Here is a 19,894-nt window from a genome sequence, read left to right as displayed (position 1 = left end):
GGTGGAAAGGGAAAAAATTTTTAAAAAAGAAAAAGGAACAGCAAGAAGGCGAGCATGGCTGAACGGTGGACAGCTCAGTTTAAAGGGTAGATTAGAGTAGGACACAGGGTGTGACCCCTGAGGCCAAGGTTAGGGCTGGGCTTTATTCGAAGGGCAGTGAGAAGCCATGGGAAAGGGGGACTTTAAGTAGGGGAGCCATGTAATTAGATACCTGTTTGTAAATGTCCCCCTTGGCTGCCAAGTGCAGAATGAAGGGGGTTGGGGATTAGAGGGACCAGTTAGGCAGAAGCTATACTGCCCTCTGGGCTTCCCTGGTGGCTCAGACCGTAAAGAGTTTGCCTGCAATGCAGAAGAGTTGGGTTCGATTCCATGGGGGAAGATCCCTTGGAGAAGGGAATGGCTGCCAACTCCAGTATTCTTGCCTAGAGAATTCCATGGTCAGAGGAGCCTGGCAGGATACAGCCCATGGGGCTGCAAAGAGTTGGACACAACTGAGCGACTAACACACACACACACTATACTGCCCTCCAGACACCTTTCCCCAGACCCACACTCTGCTGATCCCTAAAAGGGCCACTTATAGTAACTGGATCTTTTTTTACCCCTCTGTCATTTTTTAAAAATATTTATTTATTTGGCTGCACTGGGTCTTAGATGTGGCATATGAGATCTTGTTTCCTACCAGGGATTGAACCCAGGCCCTCAGTTTTGGGAACTCGGAGCCTTAGCCACAGGACCACCTAAGAAGTCCTTACCCCTGTGTCTGGATTCTAATTGTCACGTGGTTCCCCAAGCTGCCACTTCCCTATTTCATGAAGGTTCTCAAAGACACCCAGGAACCCGTGGGCTACAAAGCCTCATGCTCCTTTCCAGAACACGCTTCCTCCTGCCTTTCCTTTAGCTGTGATGCCTGATGGACCCCCTCAGCCCCTTCCCCAGGGCTCCCTGCCTGGAGGACACCCCCTTTCTCTGTATGTGGCACCTTTTGCCTTCACATTCCTAAGTTTCATGAACAAACGTTCCCCCTCCCATATCTCTTTCCTGCTTCTGTCTAAAGGTTTTATTTGCTTAACACTTGCACGTTGTTAAAAATAATACTGTAAAAGGAGACGACCATGGGAATCCCACGGCGGTCCAGTGGTTAGGACTCAGTGGTCTCACTGCCCAGAAACGGGGTTCAATCCTTGCTGAAGGAACTAAAATCCCACAAGGCTCACAGTCAAAAATGAAAACAAAGTGAAGCTCTCTCCTTTCCCCCTCCTTATTCATATTTCAAGGCCTTTCCTCGAGCCTTTTTTTTCAAGACCAGAGCTGGGGAGCCACACACACACACACACACATTTATAGATATTTTAAGATTTTGTTTTGATGTGGACCGTTTTTATAGTCTTTATTGAATTTATCACAATATCGCTTCTGTTTTAAGTTTTGCTGTTTTGGCCACAAGGCATGTGGGACCACAGCTCCCGGACCACGGAATGAACCTGCGCCCCGTGCAGGAAGGCGAAGTCTTACCCACTGGGCTGCCAGGGAAGTCCCTAAGTTTCTTTTTTTTTTGTTGTGGATGAATGATTTTTTTTTCATTAATGAAACATTTTTTTAATTTAATTGAAGTAAACATTTTTAAATTTACAGTGTTTCAGATGTGCAAAGTGATTCAGTTATATGTGTGTGTGTGTGTGTATAAATTAAATATATCTTCTTTTCAGATTCTTTTCCATTATAGGCTATTACAAGATACTGAATATAGTTCCCTGCGCTGTACAGTAGATCCACATATGTAATGTAATGGTCTCCAGGAGTCACACTAAAAGAAGCAGGTGATATTAATTCGAATGGTACATTGTATTTAACCCAATAGCTCCAACAGATTATCATTTCAGTATGTAATATCGAAATTAATGATGAGGAATTCCCTGGCGGTCCAGTGGTTAGGACTTGGTGCTTTCACTGCCAAGGTCCCAGGTTTGATCCCGGGTTGGGGAACTAAAATCTCACAAGCTGCAAGGCGCAGCCAAAAAAAACCGAGATGTTTTACTTTTTTGGCAGGGGGCAGGGTGGGTGCTTCAGATTTTATAATCACAGCCCATCTCTTATCTCAATTCAGAGTCAATCACATCTGGCTGGTGGCAGTCATAGTGGAGATCTAGAGCTCTGTCTTTTTACCTCCTCTGTCGTTTCCTTCCTTTCCTCTCTGTTTCTTTTTTCTTCTCTTCCTCCTCGTCTTTCCTGGTACTTCCCTTAATTTTTTTTTTGGCTGTGCCACAGGGCATATGGGATCTTAGTTCCCTGACCAGGGGTCAAACCCGTGGGCCCCTGCATTGGAACCACAGAGTCAACCCCTGGACCACCAGGGAAGTCCCTTTCCCGGTACTTCTTCCACTTCTGAATTCCTTCCTTTACTTGCCATGATCCCCAGATGTCATCTAGTTTCCTGCCCCTTAGTGTTTAGATACCTTTAGCCCCAGGGCTTCCCTGTGGCACCAGTGGTAAAGAACTGTCTGCCAGCGCAGGAGACACAAGAGACATGGGTTCGATCCCTGGGTCGGGAAGATTCCCTGGAGGAGGTCATGGCAACTCACTCCAGTATTCTTGCCTGGAGAATCCCATGGACGGAGGAGCCTGGCGGGCTACAGTCCATGGGATGGCAAAGAGTCGGACACAACTCAAGCGACTTAGCATGCATGCGTGTGCGTTTTACACACCACACATCTCAATTCAAGTGCTCAAAACAGCCACAGGGGCTTGTAGCTACCGAATTGGGCGGCCTGGGTGTACATCATCTAAACGCGGAAAGTTTCTTAGTGAAGGTTATGAACATGACACATACAAGGGCTCTGGCCACCTCCCCACCTCCCTGGGACTTCTTCACTGCCTTACTCACCCCAGAGTATCCTCCCCAGCCAGCCAGCTGACTCATTTCTCCCCCCTTCCCTCTTCCGCTCCTTCCTCCTCGGCTCCTCCCTCCAGGAAGGCCCCTGGGAATTCCAGATCCTCTACTTCCCTTCTGCAAAGTAGGGCGGCTTTCCCAGGCTCTGTTCACCCATCCCTACGCCCCCAAGCACAAGGGGCCCTTCCACGCAGTTCTGCCTCCCTCTTCTCTTCTACTTCTACAGGGATCCCTCACATTTCCAGTCAATTTCATCCTTACTTTTGGAGAGCAAGAATTGGGTAGCGGGAAGCCCAGCGTCCTCAATCTGCTTGGTTTCTGAGTTTTGGAGAGCAGTGAAAGTGTGACCAGCAAGGGAGACCAGCCCCATCTCAAGAAAAGGAATCCAAATCTATCCCACCCCTGAGTTCAGAGGACGAGAGATAACTGTATTTTTCTTTTCATCTAAATGTCAGCCACAGTCTCAGCCCTTAGTAAGTAAGAATAGCTTGAGGCTTCATCCTGGGTCTTTTTATATTGCATCTTTTAAAAATTGAGATGTAACATGCACAGATCTTTTATTATTATTATTACTGGAGTATAGTTGATTTCCAATGTTATGTTAGTTTCAGGTGTACAGCAAAAGAATATAATATGTATGTATATACATATTTATATACATATATATTCCAGATTCTTTTCTATGGTTTATTACAAAACATTGACTACAGTTCCCTGTGCTATACAGTAGACCATTGTTGTCGATCTATTTTATTTATAGTATATCTGCTAATCCCAAACTCCTAATTTCTCCCTCCCCCTTTTCCCCTTTGGTAACCATGTTTGTTTTCTATGTCTGTGAGTCTGTTTCTGTTTTAATAAGTTCATGTGTAATATTTTTTAGATTCCACATGTAAGTGATATCACATAATATTTGCCTCTCTCTGACTTACTTCATTTAGTATGATAATCTCTAGGTTCCATCCATATTGCTGAAAATGGCATTATTTCATTCTCTTTTATGACCAGGTAGTATCCCATTGTGGGCTTGCCTGATGGCTCAGTGGTAAAGAATCTGCCTGCCAATGTTGGAGACATAGGTTCAATGTCTGGCTTGGGATGATCCCCTGGAGGAGGAAATAGCAACCTACTCCAGTATTCCTACCTGGGGAATCCCATGGACAGAGGAGTCTGGTGGGCTGCAGTCCATGGCAAAGAGTCAGACACGACTTAGCAAATAACAACAAGATCCCATTGCATTTACATACATGTGTATATATACGTACACCATGTTTCCTTTACCCTTTCTGTCTCATCTGTCAACAGGCATTTAGGTGGTTTCCATGTCTTGGCTCTTGTGAATGGTGCTGCTGTGAACACTGGGATGTATGTGTCTTTTCGAATTAGAATTTTTGTCTTTCCCAGATATATGCTCAAGAGTGGGATTGCTGGATCATATAGTAACTCTATTTTTAGATTTTTAAGGAAAAGTGAAAGTCACTCAGTCGTATCTTACTCTTTGTGACCCCATGGACTACATAGTCCATGAAGTTCTCCAGGCCACAGTCCTGGAGTGGGTAGCCTTTCCCTTCTTCAGGGATCTTCCCAACCCAGGGATCAAATCCAGGTCCTCCCGCATTGCAGGTGGATTCTTTACCAGCTGAGCCACCAGGGAAGCCCAAGAATACTGGAGTGGGAAGCCTGTCCCTCCTCCAGTGGACCTGCCCAACCCAGGAATCGAACCAGGATCTCCTGCATTGCAGGAGGATTCTTTACCAGCTGAGCTCTATACTTTTCTGCATAGTGGCTGCACCAGTTTACATCCTGCCATACATAAATCTTAAATGTGAAGCTCATTGATCATCTATACATTCATGTTTCCACACTCAGGTTAAGGTATGGAACATTTCTAGTCCCCCTCTGACCTTCTAGTCATCATAAATTATCAGTATAAATTAGTTTTGCTTCGTTTTGAATATCACATAAATAGAATCAAACAGTGTATATAATAGTTTTTGTGTCTAGTTTGCTTTGTCCAATGCTACTACCAAGTTTGTTCATTGCATTCCATTCTGTTGAGTATACCAGCACAGGAATATATCAGAATCCTTCCATTTTCCTGATTGGTGAACATTTGTGTTGTTTTCAGCATTGGCCATTGTGACTATCCTACGATGAACATTCCTGTACAGGTGTTTGGAGGACATACACATTCACTGTCTTTCAGTAAATTCCCATGAGTGGACCTGCTGGATCATATACTGGTGTCTGCTCAGCTTCAAGAGATATTGCCAGACATTTTTCCTAAGTGGTTGTACCAATTTACACCCTCATCGGCAGTGTAGGAAAGTTCCACTTCTTCCACATCCTTGCCAAGGCTTGGCATCATTCATATATCTTTTTAATGTACTATAGTGTTTATTCTACATCAAGTTCTAACTCATTTAAGCCCGTTATTGGTTTGCTAGGACTACCGTAACAAAAATTTATCATCTCACGGTGCTGGAGGCTAGAAAGCCTGCTTGGCTGTAAAGGAAGGATCCATCCCAGGCCCCTCTCCTTGGCCTCATAGATGGCCCTCTTCTTCCTGTGTCTTTTATTCATTTTCTTTTTTTGGCAGGGGGAGCTGTGTTGGGTCTTAGTTATGTCATGTGAGATCTTTCGTTGTGGCTCGTGGAGGCTCTAGTTGTAGCTTGAGGACAGCGCGTGGGCTTAGTTGCTCCAAGGCATGTGGGATCTTAATTCTTGAACCTGTGTCCCTTGCATTGCAAGGCAGATTCTTCACCACTGGACCACCAGGAAAGTCCCTTCCTGTGTCTTTTCACATCATCTTCCTTTTGTGCATATCCCTGTATCCAAATTCCTCCTTCATATAAGAACACCATTCAGGGCCCACTTTAGTGACCTCATTTTAACTTAATCACCACTGTAGAGACCCTTTCTCCAACTAAGATCACATTCGGAGGCACTGGGATAGGACTTTAATGTTATGAATTTCGGGGGAAGACAGTTCAACGAATAACTTTTCGTTTGTTGTTCAGTCGCTCAGTCGGGTCTGACTCTTTGCAACCCCATGGACTGCACCCACCAGGCTCCCCTGTCCTTCACTATCTCTCAGAGTTTGCTCAAACTCATGTCCGCTGAGTCGATGATGCCATCCACCCATCTCATCCTCTGCCACCCACTTCTCCTCCTGCTCTCAATCTTTCCCAGCATGAAGGTCTTTGCCAGTAAGTCGGCTCTTTGCATCAAGTGGCCAAAGCATTAGAGCTTCAGTTTCAACATCAGTCCTTCCAATGAATATTCAGGACTGATTTCCTTTAAGATGGACTGGTTGGATCTCCTTGCAGTCCAAGGGACTCTCAAGAGTCTTCTCCAGCACCACAATTTGAAAGTAGCAGTTTTTGGCGCTCAGCTTTCTTTATGGTCCAGCTCTCACAGTCGTACATGACTACTGGAAAAACCATAGCTTTGACTAGACGGACCTTTCATGCCCCTGCGCCACAACAAGGCTATGATCCACGAAGGGGAAATTTGAACTAACATTAAATACAATTTGGGACTTCCCTGGTGATCCAGTGGTTAAGACTCCGTGCTTCCGTTGCAGGGGGTGCGGGTTTGATCCCTGGTTGGGGAACTAAGATCCCACATGCTGCAGCGACCAAAAATAAATAAATAAATACAATTTAAAGTTCCATCCCTCTGTTGTACTGGTCACATTTCAAGTGCTCCGGAGCCACAGGGGGCTGGTGGCAGCCATGTTGGACAGCGCAGATGGGACATTTCCAGCATCCCAGAATGTTCTTTTGGACAGTGTTGGAGTAGTCAAGACAGATTCCTCTTTCTGAGAACTAGTCTGGTGTCTACAGTTAAGATGACCAAAATTTCACCCCAGGAAATAACTATGGAACTCTATTCTGTCTAGGATACCTGGACCAGATTTTTTTGTTTTCTCCTTAAGACACCCTGGACATCTTCACAGGTCAGATCGAGAGCAGTTATCTTATGTCACAGGATAGTTACACGGTGTGTAATCCACAGAAGTGTGGCTTCCTTTATCGTTCTTTCATTTATCCCACCAATATAACCGCCACCTTGTTTGTGTCAGGAACTGCTGGGTCACAGCCTGGAATGTGATGGGTCTTGGACCTTATCCTAGAGGGTCTTGAGGTCTGGTGGGAGAGGCTGAGATTAATCAGATCATCACAGAAGTAAGTGTGAAATGGCAGCAGGTGGGAAGGAAGTGACATGCAGCAAGTGCCACAATGTAGTCATCTCTGAGAACTACAAACTCAGAATCTGTGCTTGTCTTCCCACCAAATTGTAGAAATCAGGGCCTAGAGGGGGAACCCAAACAAATTAAGATGTATGTCTGGGCCTGCGTTTCCTGGTCTGAATAACGGAGATGATGGTTTCTATCTCACAGGAATGTTGACAGAATTGAGTTATCATAGTAGCTAGAAGAATGCGTGGCACAACAGAAGTCATCATTAACGTTGTTATTATTTGTATGATTCTCCTTTCTGCGCTTCAGCCCTCCTCTTTAAAATGGAGGAGTAGGGAACTTCCCTGCTGGTCCAGTGACTAGGACTCCAGGCTCCCAAAGCAGGGGGCCTGGGTCGGGGAACTAGATCCAAAGACCCAGCGCAGGACGAGGATTGAGGGCAGGAGGAGAAGAAGGTGACAGAGAATGAGATGGTTGGGTGGCATCATCGACTCAATGGACATGAGTTTGAGCAAACTCCGGGAGATGGTGAAGGCCAGGGAAGCCTGGCGTGCTGCAGTCCATGGGGTTGCAAAGGGTCAGTTACGACTGAGTGACAACAACAAAGACCCAGCGTTGTCAAATAAATAAATATTTAAATAAACACAATTTTAAAATAAATAAATAAAACAGAGGCATACGCAGGACCTTCTTTTGGAAGGTTCCAGTAAGGACTGAACAAGTAGTTATTTTATTAACACTCATAGCTAACGTTTCTCCAGCACTTCCTTTGCTCCCAGGGCTATCTGTGCAACAACCTTGGAAGGGAGAGTGTTACTGCTGTCCCCATTAGACAGATGTTTAAACTGAGGCACAGAAAGGTGCAGTGGCTTGCTGAGGAGTTCACCACCAGTCAGGATCTGGAACAGTTGGAGGTTAGGAGTTGGCGGGGCTCTGGGTTGGCCATCTGGGCATCTGGGTGGGACTGACTCTGCCTTTCATGCCCCTGCCCACAGGAAGCTGGACGCCTTCATCTATGACGCGGCTGTGCTCAACTACATGGCCCGCAAAGATGAGGGCTGCAAGCTCGTCACCATCGGCTCCGGCAAGGTCTTTGCCACCACAGGCTATGGCATCGCCTTGCACAAGGGTTCCCGCTGGAAGCGGCCCATTGACCTGGCACTGCTGCAGTTCCTGGGGGATGGTGCGGCTGCACGCAGAGATGCCAGGGAGGGGGGTGAGGGAGGGAAAGTGGGGGAGGGTAGGCAAAGACCCCTGGGTCCTCGGGGAAAGGTGTGGGGGGGAGGGTCTGAGGACCTAGACTTTCATATCAGAGAAGAGGATCCTCAGAGGGTGCCCACAGAAGGTGACCGCCCACCCGCCTGTCCCCAGATGAGATCGAGATGCTGGAAAGGCTGTGGCTCTCTGGAATCTGCCACAATGACAAGATCGAGGTGATGAGCAGCAAGCTGGACATCGACAACATGGCGGGCGTCTTCTACATGCTCCTGGTGGCCATGGGCCTCTCCCTGCTGGTCTTCGCCTGGGAGCACCTGGTGTACTGGCGCCTGCGGCATTGCCTGGGGCCCACCCACCGCATGGATTTCCTGCTGGCCTTCTCCAGGGTATGGGGGAGAGAAGGGGGCGGAGGAGGAGAGAAAGGAAGAAAGTGGCAGGGATGGCAAGAAATGGAAGGCAGCTGGGGGGTCGGGTGCGGGAGAGGAGGGAGGGACGGAGGGAAGGCAGGTGGTCTCCAGCACCCCGCGCTGACCCGGCATCTCCCGCGGCCCCTACAGGGCATGTACAGCTGCTGCAGCGCAGAGGCTGCGCCGCCACCCGCCAAACCCCCGCCGCCGCCGCAGCCGCTGCCCAGCCCCGCATACCCGGCGGCGAGGCCCCCGCACGGCCCCGCGCCCTTCGTGCCGCGCGAGCGCGCAGCCGTGGACCGCTGGCGCCGCGCCAAAGGTGCGGGGCCGCCGGGCGGCGCGAGCTTGGCCGACGGCTTCCACCGCTACTACGGCCCGATCGAGCCGCAGGGCCTGGGGGTGGGCGAGGCGCGCGCGGCGCCCCGGGGCGCGACTGGGCGCCCGCTGTCTCCGCCGGCCACGCAGCCCCCACAGAAGCCGCCGCCTTCCTACTTCGCCATCGTGCGCGACAAGGAGCCGTCCGAGCCCCCCGCCGGCACCTTCCCCGGCTTCCCGTCGCCGCCCGCGCCCCCTGCCGCCGCGGCCACCGCCGTCGGGCCGCCGCTCTGCCGCCTGGCCTTCGAGGACGAGAGCCCGCCGGCGCCTACGCGCTGGCCGCGCTCGGACCCCGAGAGCCAGCCGCTGCTGGGTCCCGGCGCGGGGGGCGCGGGCGGCGCGGGGGCCGCGGGCGCTGGAGCCCAGGCCGCGCCTCCACCATGCCGCGCGGCGCCGCCTCCCTGCCCTTACCTTGACCTCGAGCCGTCGCCGTCGGACTCTGAGGACTCGGAGAGCCTGGGCGGCGCGTCGCTGGGAGGCCTAGAGCCCTGGTGGTTCGCCGACTTCCCCTACCCCTATGCCGAGCGCCTCGGGCCGCCGCCGGGCCGCTACTGGTCGGTCGACAAGCTCGGGGGCTGGCGCGCCGGCAGCTGGGACTATCTGCCCCCGCGCAGCGGCCCCGCCGCCTGGCACTGTCGCCACTGCGCCAGCCTGGAGCTGCTGCCGCCGCCGCGCCATCTCAGCTGCTCGCACGACGGCCTGGACGGCGGCTGGTGGGCGCCGCCGCCCCCGCCCTGGGCCGCGGGGCCCCCGCACCGGCGCCGGGCCCGCTGCGGGTGCCCGCGGCCGCACCCTCACCGCCCGCGGGCCTCACACCGCGCCGCCGCCGCCGCCGCGCCGCACCACCACCGGCACCGGCGCGCCGCCGGGGGCTGGGACCTCCCGCCGCCCGCGCCCACCTCGCGATCGCTCGAGGACCTCAGCTCGTGTCCCCGCGCCGCCCCCGCGCGCAGGCTCACCGGGCCCTCCCGCCACGCGCGCCGGTGCCCGCACGCCGCTCACTGGGGGCCGCAGCTGCCCGCCGCGCCCCACCGGAGACACCGGGGCGGGGACCTGGGTACCCGCCGGGGCTCGGCGCACTTCTCCAGCCTCGAGTCCGAGGTATGACGCGGCCTGGGAGGCCCCGCCGCCCCCTCGGTCAGCGCAGGCCACAGCCCGAGGGGGCACGCGGGGTGGACAGGACACGCGAGGGTTGGAAATGAAGAAAATGGAACTGGCCGGACCCCGCCTGGAGCAGCGTCCTCCGCCCCTCGCTATGGGGGGCTCTTCAAACCGGACGGGATTTGGTCCCTCAAATCTCACCCAGCCTGGGAGCAAGGGGGCGGGGGTCTCAGAGCCCACTGGACTTTTTTTTAAAACCCGACAAGGGCTTTTTAACGTCACCAGATGGGGCGGGAGGTGGCGGGGTCACGCCACGCCCGCGTCCCACCCCCACGCCCGGGGCCGTGGCCCCCACATCACTGTGCAGCTCCCCGGCACCCCAGGCACGCCTCCGGGGAAGCCCGTTTTTAACCTTTCATCCATCGGGACTCGAAACTGTGAGACACGTTCGCCAAACTGTGACCCCAGACCTTGGTCCCGCCACACAGAAACCCCTGACCCCAGACTGTGACTTCCGAACCCTGAAAATGGTCATCCGACCCCAGACTGTGACCCCTGACCCCAAACTGTGACCCGAGCCCCAGACTGTGCCCCGACCAGACTGTGACCCTCGACGTCAAACCGTGACACCCCCTTCTCCTTTTCCACCCTCAGTAGCTTTCCCCTCTTTTGTCCTAGGACACGCCCCCCAATGAAGCCCCGCCTCCACTGCCCCAGCGTTGATCCCAACCTCCATCAAGCCAAAACTTCCCACCCTGTCTCAACTCACGACCAGCCCCAGGTGCCACCGGCCATATCCTCTCCAAATCCAACCCTTTCAGTAAAGACGCAGCAGACACCGACACACACCCCCCCCCCCCGCCCCAAAACCTCCACCTCCCAGATCTCCAGCCGGGTCTGGAGCTGGGCTGTGGAAGGGAGGAGTCTGGGAGTCCACACTCACTACCAACCTCTTTTTCCTCTCTCCTCTACCACATTGCAGTGTTTGGAATAAACCATGTTTTTATGCCTCCTCAAGCCCAGTGTGAGCACTGTGTCTTTCTCTTAGTCCCCTTCAAACTTCTCTGGAGGAAACAGAAACCAAGAAAAGTCCTACAGAGGAAGAGGGGGCAGAAAGAGAATTTCAGCAAGAACAGAGATCCTGGAGGGAGGTGGCAAATAAAGACCCAGAAAGAAGTGGTGAGAAAAGACCCTAAGAAGAGAAGGGCTGAGAGAATTCCCTGACGGTCAGTGGTTAGGACTTTGCCTTTCCACCGCAAGGGTTTGACCCTGGCTGGGGAACTAAGATCCCACGAACTACCCAACTAGGCCGAAAAAGCTGGGGTGGGCTGAGCAGGGGTGGGGGCAGAAGGAGAAGAGGGGGTCAGAGAACTCAAGAAAGATCTGGGATCATAACATTTCAGGATCAGTCTAGGGTACCATTCCTATGGCAACAAGCAATGAGGCTTACTAGGTTCTTAATATCCTGTTCATGCAAGGGAGGTGAGTGTCTATTATATCCTAACCAGTTCACATATCTTGAATTCTGTTAATCTCACCAGTGAGAATCTATTTCTAACATTTCATTATGCCAATTAGCCAAATCTCTGGTGTTGATGGGCAATAAAAAGAGCAGAAGTACTTGCAGTAGCTGCCTCTAGAGGGTGGACTTTCTGATTAAGTGCTTGCTGACCAGGGCTGCACCGGGAACGCCTGGTTAGGCAACTGACTACCCCTAGAGGGTAGATCCAACGAACTAATTTATACATATCATCCTGCCTACACTTAAGCATTTTGAAGTAAATTAAAGCCTTCATAACAAGGAGGGGAAAAGAAATCGGCTTTATGGATCCTCAGGGAGCAGAAACCTAGTCTCCTTGCCAGTAAAAGCTCTTATTTGCATACACGAATAATTAATTAAGAAAGCATTGGGAGTCAAAGGTGGAAGATGGAATCCGGGTCTGGAGTGCCTGTATAGTTGATGGGGAAACTAGGCCTGCTTCAGAACTACGACTCCCAGGAGGCCTTGAGGCCGTTCTGCGGAAGAGTGCCCCAAAGTCATGGGGAGAGTATAGTCGCCTCGGATCTGCAGGCCTCGGTAGCCAAGCCAGGATGCTGTTTTCTCAGTTCTTCTAAGCCCTCTCCCCATCGCCCTCTCTAATTGGTGAACCAGGAGGTTTCCAAGGTAACCGCGCAGTAGGGCGTCCTCCTGAGAAGGGAAAAAGCAACCCGGAAGTGACGCTATTACCTTGCGCCAAGGGCGAGAGGCTCCGAAGATGGCGGCGCGCAAAGGTCGGCGGCGCACGTGTGAAACTGGGGAGTCTATGGAGACCGAATCCCAAGAAACAGGGTCCAAGGGCCAGGCTCAGGTCTACCTACCTGGCCGGGGACCGCCGCTGCGCGAAGGAGAGGAGCTGGTCATGGACGAGGAGGCCTACGTGCTGTACCACCGAGCACAGACTGGTAGGGCTGGGCACCCGGCATCCTGGGTCCTCACGAAGGAGGAGACTGGAATCTTGGGTCCTGAGGGGAGCTGGTTCTGACCCCTTAACATAAGAGGCTCTTTGAAAGAGAAGTTAGGATCTAAGAGAATTGACATTACACTCAAGAGGGCTGAGACCTCTCTGTCCAATCCTAATTTTCTAATCCTTCCTTCCATTCCCAGGCGCCCCCTGTCTCAGCTTCGACATAGTCCGGGATCACCTGGGAGACAACCGGACTGAGCTTCCTCTTACACTTTACCTGTGTGCTGGGACCCAGGCCGAGAGCGCCCAAAGCAACAGGTAAGAACTGAGGCTTTACAGGGCTAGGGACGTCTGAGCCTCCAGATTCCTCTTTCTCAGGACCTAGAAGTCGGGGTTTCCAGCCTCCTCCCTCCCTCTTAAGGATCCCGCCATCCGGTGCCTCATTCCTCCCACACCTTCCCCAGATTGATGATGCTTCGGATGCACAATCTGCATGGGACAAAGCCCCCACCATCCGAGGGCAGCGACGACGAGGAGGAGGACGACGACGAAGAGGATGAAGAAGAGCGGAAGCCTCAGCTGGAGCTGGCTATGGTGCCCCACTATGGAGGCATCAACAGAGTTCGGGTAAATGCAGCCCCAGGAGCCTGCCTTGTGTACTCTGGAGCACACAGCCCCCCACGTCCATGCCCTTCAGCTTTAAGAAGAGCATTTGGCACATAGTTTTTTTAATTAGTTATGTGTTAATTGTGATTGTTGTCACTATGTGCTAGATGCCATGGGGATGTTTTTTAAAAATGTCCTTTCTTCTTTTGTAGGATGGTGAGAGTTACCAAACTTACTTGGTGGGGCTGGTGTGAAGATAAAATGGAATAGGCAGTACCCCTATTTCAATAACTGAAATACGGTGATTTCAGGGATCTAGAAACAGCACTTGGCAGTAACATGAGATCTTTGTGTTTTCTGTTATTGCTCAGGGAGTGTCCTGGGCTGTGGGGTCACTTTTGTGATTCAGTTATAGCTCCTTCTAATCAGGTCGGTGTGAGAATGAACAAGATCTTCTATGCAATAGTGCTTGGAGCAGTGCTTAGCCCATAGTTTTTGAGAAGTGTTTCCATTGAGCTATTACTATGTTTCAGATACTGTTTTAGACCTGGGGAGTTAACAGGGAACAAAAGGTCTCTGACTCCATGAAACTTAAATACCAGTGGGACAGGGGGTAAGAAACTACACATATGTGTAATATTCAAAGATTCTAAGTGTTGTATAGAAAAATAAAACAAGGTAAGGGAGTTAGGGTCTTCTGGAATGGGCCTGCTATTTTATTTACTTAGTTAGTTCTTCAGCTGTAATGGGTCTTTGTTGCTGCACCCTGGCTTTCTCTAGTTGCAGCAAGCAGAGACTACTCTTCATTTAGATGCTCGGGCTTCTCATTGGCAGTGACATCTCCTGTTGCAGAGCACAGGCTCTGTGGTGCAAGGGCTTCAGTAGTTACATCATGTGGGCTCAGTAGTTGACGCTGTCAGGCTCTACAGCACTGGCTCAGTAGCTATGGAGAATGGGCTTAGTTGCCCTGAGGCATGTGGGATCTTCCCGGACCCCAGACCAGGGATCGGAACAGTGTCCCTTGCACTGCAAAGGCAGATTCCAGACCACCAGGGAAGCCCCTGGGGTTGCTAGTTTAAACAGTGTGGTCAAGGAAGCATTCACTGATAAGGTGCCCTTTGAACAGAGACCCACAGGAAGTGAGAGAGTGAAGCAAGGATATCTGTGAGGTTTCCCAGCAAGGGACTAACAGATGCGAAGGCCCTGGGGCAAACTAATTGAGGAGTTTTGAGGGAAGTTGGGGAGAAGGGTGCTGAATGGATGAGGGGGAGAGGGACAGGGTTTGGCGGGTGGGCACCGAGGGGACAGATGGTTTAGGGCTTTGTGGGCCATTGTAAGGACTTGGCTTTTATGTGGGGAGAAACTGGGAGCCACTGGAGGGTTTAGAGCGAAGGGTGGATGGAATCTGCCTTGTGTTTTAAAGGGGTGCCTCTGTGTGCTGTATTGAGAATAGACTGCAGGGAGGCCAGGGCAGAAGGACAGGGTCCTGTGAGGAGGCCGGGACAGGAATGCAGGGAAGGGTGACTTCAGTAATAGCCCTAGAGGGATGACAGCAGAGCTACCGAGAAAGGGTGGGAAGTGGTGACATTTTGCGTGGAGCCGGCATAGTGTGAGAAAGGAGAGACAAGTAGGCAATGAGCCCAAGGTGGGGACCTGCAGGGAGGAGTAGGTGGCAGTGGGCAATTAGGAACTTGGCTTTGGCTGTCTATAAACAGTCAGTTTGATGTGAGCCTGGAGTTGAGAGAGGTCAGGGCTAGGGGCTACTGGAAACCTTGAGGCTAAAGAGAATCTGCTAGTGAGCAAAGGTACACAGGGAGAGAGATCTGGAGACTGGGGCCTGGGACGTGCCTAGACTTGACAGTTCCAGAGACCAGGAGTCTGAACAGATTTCCGGGGGCTCAATTCTTGGGAGTCCCAGAGTTCTGTCCTCCCTTCGCCATTGTCTGTACCATAGTGGGGGGAGTTGTCCTGGATACCAAGCTGGTCTTCAAGTTGTGAGCCTATTCTCGCAAAGGTTTCTGGGAGTTGTAGTCCCAGGCCTGGGTGAGAGGCAGCCCTGGTTCTCAGGGATGAAAGGGCTGTCGTCGCCACCCTGCACCTCCCGTCCTGCTCACCTTCCTTCCCCTCCTCCCTACCCTGCAGGTGTCGTGGCTGGGTGAGGAGCCGGTGGCTGGGGTGTGGTCAGAGAAGGGCCAGGTGGAAGTGTTTGCGCTGCGGCGACTCCTGCAAGTGGTGGATGACCCCCAGGCCCTGGCCACCTTCCTCCGGGATGAGCAGACCCGCGTGAAGCCCATCTTCGCCTTCTCTGGCCACATGGGCGAGGGCTTTGCCCTCGACTGGTCCCCTCGTGTGTCTGGTGAGTCCCGCGGGTGGATGGGAACAGGGTCTGGTGAGCCACAGCCGGCTGAGGGTGATGAGGTCAAGAGTCCTGACTGCCTTTCCCAGGGCGCCTGCTGACCGGTGACTGTCAGAAGAACATCCACCTCTGGACGCCAACGGATGGGGGCTCCTGGCACGTGGACCAGCGGCCATTCGTGGGCCACACACGCTCCGTGGAGGACCTGCAGTGGTCCCCAACCGAGGACACAGTAAGGAAGGGCTGGGGGTCTGGACTTCAGGGTCTTGGCGGAAAGGAGGGGGCTGGGGGCAGGTCCAAGTGATGGCGGTCGGGGGGGGTCACTAAAAGAAAGGGTGGCCCACCACTGGTCCCCAGTCTCCAGGGTGGAGTGGAGGTCCACCGGGGTCCCTCCGACTCTGCCCCGTCCAGGTGTTTGCCTCCTGCTCAGCTGACGCCTCCATCCGCATCTGGGACATCCGGGCAGCCCCCAGCAAGGCCTGCATGCTCACCACTGCCACCGCCCACGATGGGGACGTCAACGTCATCAACTGGAGCCGCCGGGAGCCCTTCCTGCTCAGCGGCGGGGATGACGGGGCCCTCAAGGTCTGGGACCTGCGGCAGTTCAAGGTACCGTCCCAGCCGGACCCCTGGGGCAGGAGGAGCTCCCAGCAGCCACTAGGATTTGTGGGTTTTCCTTTCTGAGTTGGCTTATACGCCAGAGCTGGCAAGGCCCTGCCATCAGAACTGGGATCCCATCAGAACTGGGATACTGACGAGGAAACAGGGTCAGTGAGAGGAAGGCTTGGGGCTGCTGTGGGGTCGCTCCCTCTGCCATCTGGAGAGTTGACGGGAGGAACGGGGCTGGGCCAAGCAGAGACTACAACTCCCATCTTCCCGAGGGGAGCTGTGCACTGGCCATGTTGCCCAGGGGCTCAAGGGCTCGGGGTTTGTAGATGGATTTCATAGAGTCAGCTGAGAACAGAGCTCAGCTCAGTCATGCTGGGAGCAGGCATGGAGGCCCAGAAGGGATGGGAGGAGATAGGATGTGATTGCCCAGCTTCGTGGTGACTCTGTGGAGCTGAGAGGAGCTCCGGGCCTCCCCTTGGACAAAGGCATGACTCCATACACCTCTGGGCCTTCCCAGGATCGTCTTTTTACTCCCCCTCCAGTGTAATGAGTTCTACAGAATCAGCCCTGGGGAAGCTTCTTGACGTGGATTCCAGCCCCCTTCCCCCTCCCAGGCAGGTGCATGGCCAGGTGGATCACAGGGCCAAGTTGAAACATTGGAACCACCCCTCCAAGTTAGAGACACGCCGATCCCCCCCAGCAGCTGTGCTTTTAGTAAAAGTGCTTTTCTTTGCATCTGCTTTCTCTCATGCCTGGGAGTTGTGCCTGTGCCCCCTTTAAGGATTTCTAGAATCACCGGGGAGAGCACTTACAAAACCCGGCCTTTTGGGCAGGGGAGGTGGCAGGATGTTTTAATTTTTTTTAATTTACTTTAAAAAATTTGTTTTGAAGACCCAATTTTATTTATTTCTTTTGGCTGCATGTCATGTGGGATCTTAGTTCCCCAGCCAGCCAGGGTTTGAACTGGCGCCCCCTGTATTGGAAGCGCAGAGTCTTAACCACCAGGGAAGTCCCCCACACCTTCCTTTTACAAGGAAAGAGGTGGAGGCAGGCCCGGAGAGGAGCAGGGATTGGGGGGTTGTGACCTGGAGCTGGGAGGTGCTTCTTTGCAGGTGAAGCCACAACTCCCAGCAGGCCCTGGGACACTGCCCCTTTTTTACCAGCTGCACTCTGCCCTCTGTCCATTTCAGAGACCCTGGGTCTTTGGGGCTGGAGGGGTGAAGGTCTGGCTGAACCCTAAGGCTGGAGAGGGGTGGGGGTCTCTGCCTGGGTCACCCCTGGAGTCAGGCTGAGGGACTCAGGCGCCCTGACTCCCATCTTCCCGTAGTCTGGCTCTCCGGTGGCCACCTTCAAGCAGCATGTGGCCCCCGTGACCTCCGTCGAGTGGCACCCCCAGGACAGCGGGGTCTTTGCGGCCTCGGGTGCGGACAACCAGATTACACAGTGGGACCTGGCTGTGGAGCGGGACCCTGAGGCTGGTGACGCAGAGACGGACCCAGGGCTGGCGGACCTGCCCCAGCAGCTGCTGTTCGTGCACCAGGGAGAGAAGGACCTGAAGGAGCTGCACTGGCACCCACAGTGCCCCGGGGTGCTCGTCAGCACCGCCCTGTCGGGCTTCACCGTCTTCCGCACCATCAGTGTCTGAGCTCGGCCTGGCCGAGTCTGTCTGCTCTTCCCCTTACTTGGAACTGAAGTTGAAGTTCATCATTTCCCTGGAAGGGACTCATTCAGATCTGCTGGCCAGCGCCTCTTGAAAAGGACTTAGTTTGGCCCGTTGGCTGCCACGATGGATTCTGTTTGACTTACTGTTCTTTGAAAGGACTTGGTTTGGTCCAATGCCTCTCTTGCTAAAAGATATGGTTTTACTCATGGCTCTAAAAGTAGGCCTCGGTTTGGTCCTCGTGCTTCCTCCAACCAAAGCACTTGGTTTGACCCATGGCCCTGTAAAACCACTGCAATTGCCTCCAGTGAACCCTCCGACCCAAAGACTGGGGTCAACCCAGTGAGCCCCACCTGTCAGAAGACTCCATTAGCCCATTTCCCAGATGGGCCTGGTGTGGCCTGTGTTGCTGTGGGTATTTTGTCAGCTGCAGGCCCTAGGCTTGACTCTTTGATCTCTCTGCCACTGGTCTCCCTCCAGGAACTCAAGTGCCTTAGAGTGGCTGGACCAAGTTCGAAGTGTGGGTTCCTCCAGCAGAATTTGGTATGGCCCTTGTCTTCCTGCCAGTTGGGTTTGACTGGGTGGGGCCTTCTCCCCTCCTCCCAGAGACAGGCATTATGCAGGGGGGAAAAGTTAGGGGCTCTTGAGAGGCAATAAAGGACCAGAATGGAGCCTGAATTGTGGGGGCAGGTCCTTCTGGCCACCGTCTCATGAGGAAACGAGGAGGAGGAGGAAGGATTTGGCACCTGGCTGTCCCTGGCCCGCTGGGTCCAGCCCTCAGCCCATTGGTGCTCTCTGGTTCTGCCTCCCCTAAATTTTATTCCATCTGGAACGCACTCTAGGTCTCGGTGGGGAAGAGTTATCGCATGTGTGTCCCCCATCTTAAGGCTTCATCTCAGGGGACCAGGGAGCCCCCGTCTCTCTCATCCTTCCCCCTGCCCTCGTCATGACTTTCTCACCATGTCTTTGTTCCCTCAACTGTGTCCCCATCTTTCCGCGTCTCCTGGCCCCCAGGCTCTGTCTCTGCACCCCCTCCCCCCGGTGTCTCGCCTCTGCCACCGCTGTCTCCTCTCCAGCCTGCTTGGGCCGCAGCCCAGCCGTCCTGCCTGGCCATCCTCCCTGGCTCCCCCTCTGCGGCTCTGAGCTGGCCCCACCCCCTGCCCCCCCTCGGGCTAGGACTCCTCTGATCCGCCTGTGAGCACAGAGGTCGGGGGCCCAGCACAAGGCCCCGGGGGCCCAGGACAGACCGCAGACCTCAGCACCCACAGAGGCCTTTCCTTGGCCCGAGCAGAAGAGCCCCCGGCAGAGGGCATGGGGGTGGGCTGCCCCACCAGGTACGTGCCTCCACGCAGAGACCCTGGGCAGGGGTCCTGGCTTCCAGAGCTGCCCCCCCCCCGCCTCCCCCCACCATCTTCCTCGCCCAGGCGTCTGCCCCGGTGCCCCCAACCTATCCTCCCGGTTCCTCATCCCCCAGATGAGGGGGGCCCCCAACTCAGCCCATCTCCATTTTCGGCCTTTTTTTCACTGTGTTCCCTCCTCCCCCCCATCCTGCATCTCTTCTGTCCCATCTCCATCTCCGATCTGGTCCTAAGATAGGATCTCTACTTGCCTTTGCCCGGTTGCTCCTAGTTCCACCTGCCTCTTTTCTGTCTCCCACTCTCTCCTCTCTGGGTGCCTGTGGCGGTGGGGAGGTCCTCTGTCCTTTCCTCCTCAGCACAGCCTCTCCCTGCCCATCTCTTTTCCTCTGTACCCTGGTCGGTCTGCAGTCTCCACCCTACATCCGGTCCTGTCAGTTTCTTGCCCTCCAACCTGCTGTTGCTCAGGCCCCACTGAGGGGTGGACGGAGGGTCGTGGGGGGGGACAGCCAGGGTCTCAGGGAGCGTGTGAAAGTGCTTCTGTGGCGGGGGAGGGGGGAGCAGCACCTGGGCGGGGCTTCTTGGCCCCAGATTAGACAGTGACTTTGAAACGAAGTTGACGCACCTTAAGCCCCATGTCGCCTTTATATGGAAACATTAAGCTGCTCT

At 53.8% G+C, this 19,894-nt stretch overlaps 2 protein-coding genes and 1 long non-coding RNA gene across 4 annotated transcripts in view; 2 read left to right on the top strand and 1 right to left on the bottom strand.

Annotated features, from left to right (window-relative positions):
• GRIN2D (glutamate ionotropic receptor NMDA type subunit 2D) overlaps nt 1-11,209 on the top strand; it is a 28,756-nt gene extending 17,547 nt beyond the window's left edge. Inside the window, exons 10-12 of one of the 2 annotated variants that reach the window (XM_081515388.1) lie at nt 8,090-8,277; nt 8,466-8,698; nt 10,874-11,209. In XM_081515388.1, the coding sequence (XP_081371514.1) occupies nt 8,090-8,277; nt 8,466-8,698; nt 10,874-10,918 (466 nt within the window). In that variant the 3' untranslated portion in view covers nt 10,919-11,209. Of the gene's footprint in view, nt 1-8,089; nt 8,278-8,465; nt 8,699-8,869 lie in introns of both variants that reach the window. The other variant, XM_081515386.1, reaches the window with a different exon arrangement.
• On the bottom strand, nt 7,806-9,985 carry LOC145515316 (uncharacterized). The gene is made up of 2 exons (XR_014060837.1): nt 9,506-9,985; nt 7,806-8,688 (listed from the first exon to the last, which is right to left on the bottom strand). It is a non-coding gene; the product is annotated as an uncharacterized LOC145515316 (long non-coding RNA).
• Nucleotides 11,210-12,446: 1,237 nt separating the features above from the next.
• On the top strand, nt 12,447-18,548 carry GRWD1 (glutamate rich WD repeat containing 1). The gene is made up of 7 exons (XM_081515390.1): nt 12,447-12,637; nt 12,840-12,957; nt 13,104-13,266; nt 15,388-15,601; nt 15,691-15,833; nt 16,013-16,210; nt 17,538-18,548. The coding sequence occupies exons 1-7, from the start codon at nt 12,451-12,453 to the stop codon at nt 17,853-17,855; spliced, it is 1,341 nt and encodes a 446-aa protein (XP_081371516.1). The 5' UTR covers nt 12,447-12,450; the 3' UTR covers nt 17,856-18,548.
• The last annotated feature ends 1,346 nt before the right edge of the window (nt 18,549-19,894 follow it).

Source organism: Giraffa tippelskirchi, chromosome 7 (assembly GCF_054371585.1).
Source record: "Giraffa tippelskirchi isolate mGirTip1 chromosome 7, T2T-mGirTip1v1.2.pri, whole genome shotgun sequence".
NCBI lineage: Eukaryota > Metazoa > Chordata > Mammalia > Artiodactyla > Giraffidae > Giraffa > Giraffa tippelskirchi.
Note: the sequence above shows the minus strand (reverse complement) of the source record. Positions and strands in the feature narration are given on the sequence as shown.

What these genes read in the sequence shown, in the direction of transcription:
- GRWD1 (XM_081515390.1), top strand. Translation starts at nt 12,451, where the DNA reads ATGGCGGCGCGCAAAGGTCGGCGGCGCACGTGTGAAACTGGGGAGTCT. An exon ending in GAGGCATCAACAGAGTTCGG is followed by an intron (nt 13,267 to 15,387) that starts GTAAATGCAGCC and finishes CCTACCCTGCAG; the next exon opens with GTGTCGTGGCTGGGTGAGGA. An exon ending in GGTCCCCAACCGAGGACACA is followed by an intron (nt 15,834 to 16,012) that starts GTAAGGAAGGGC and finishes TGCCCCGTCCAG; the next exon opens with GTGTTTGCCTCCTGCTCAGC.